Source organism: Morone saxatilis, unplaced genomic scaffold (assembly GCF_004916995.1).
Source record: "Morone saxatilis isolate NCDOM2014 unplaced genomic scaffold, NCSU_SB_2.0 Contig7, whole genome shotgun sequence".
NCBI classification, from domain to species: domain Eukaryota; kingdom Metazoa; phylum Chordata; class Actinopteri; family Moronidae; genus Morone; species Morone saxatilis.
In genome coordinates, this window is record NW_023340246.1 from 17,011,729 (window position 1) to 17,012,071 (window position 343).

The 343-nt window shown below is 58.6% G+C and overlaps 1 protein-coding gene across 1 annotated transcript in view; it reads left to right on the forward strand.

The window, feature by feature from the left end:
- Positions 1-343, forward strand: part of tulp4a (TUB like protein 4a) — a gene marked incomplete in the record, with an annotated part of 24,748 nt that overhangs the window by 19,559 nt on the left and 4,846 nt on the right. The window contains 1 exon segment of the mRNA XM_035678582.1: positions 1-343. This exon segment is cut by the window's left edge and continues 1 nt beyond it. Coding sequence (XP_035534475.1) covers positions 1-343 — 343 coding nt within the window.

Below are 343 nucleotides of genomic sequence, written 5' to 3' on the forward strand. Positions count from 1 at the left end.
GCAAATACATCATCAACAGCAGCAACAGCAGCACCACCACCAACTTCAGCAGCAGCTCCAAATTCAAATTCCTGTCCCCTCCATGTCATCAGGACAGCCTTCAGGTGCGTCTGTGCACCAGCTCCAGCCGGGAGCGCTGCAGATACAGATCCCTCATCCACCTCCTGATGTAGTGGTGGAGAGAGCAGCGGGGGGCGAACACGAACACTTACTGAAAATCAAAACCACTCGCTCCACTCCACAGCTGGCTGAGGGTGACACTGTGGTGTTCAGTGCCCCTCTAGAGCTCAGCAAGATGAACCCCCCGCCCCCCTACCCCGGCACCGTGGCCGCCGCTGTGGCC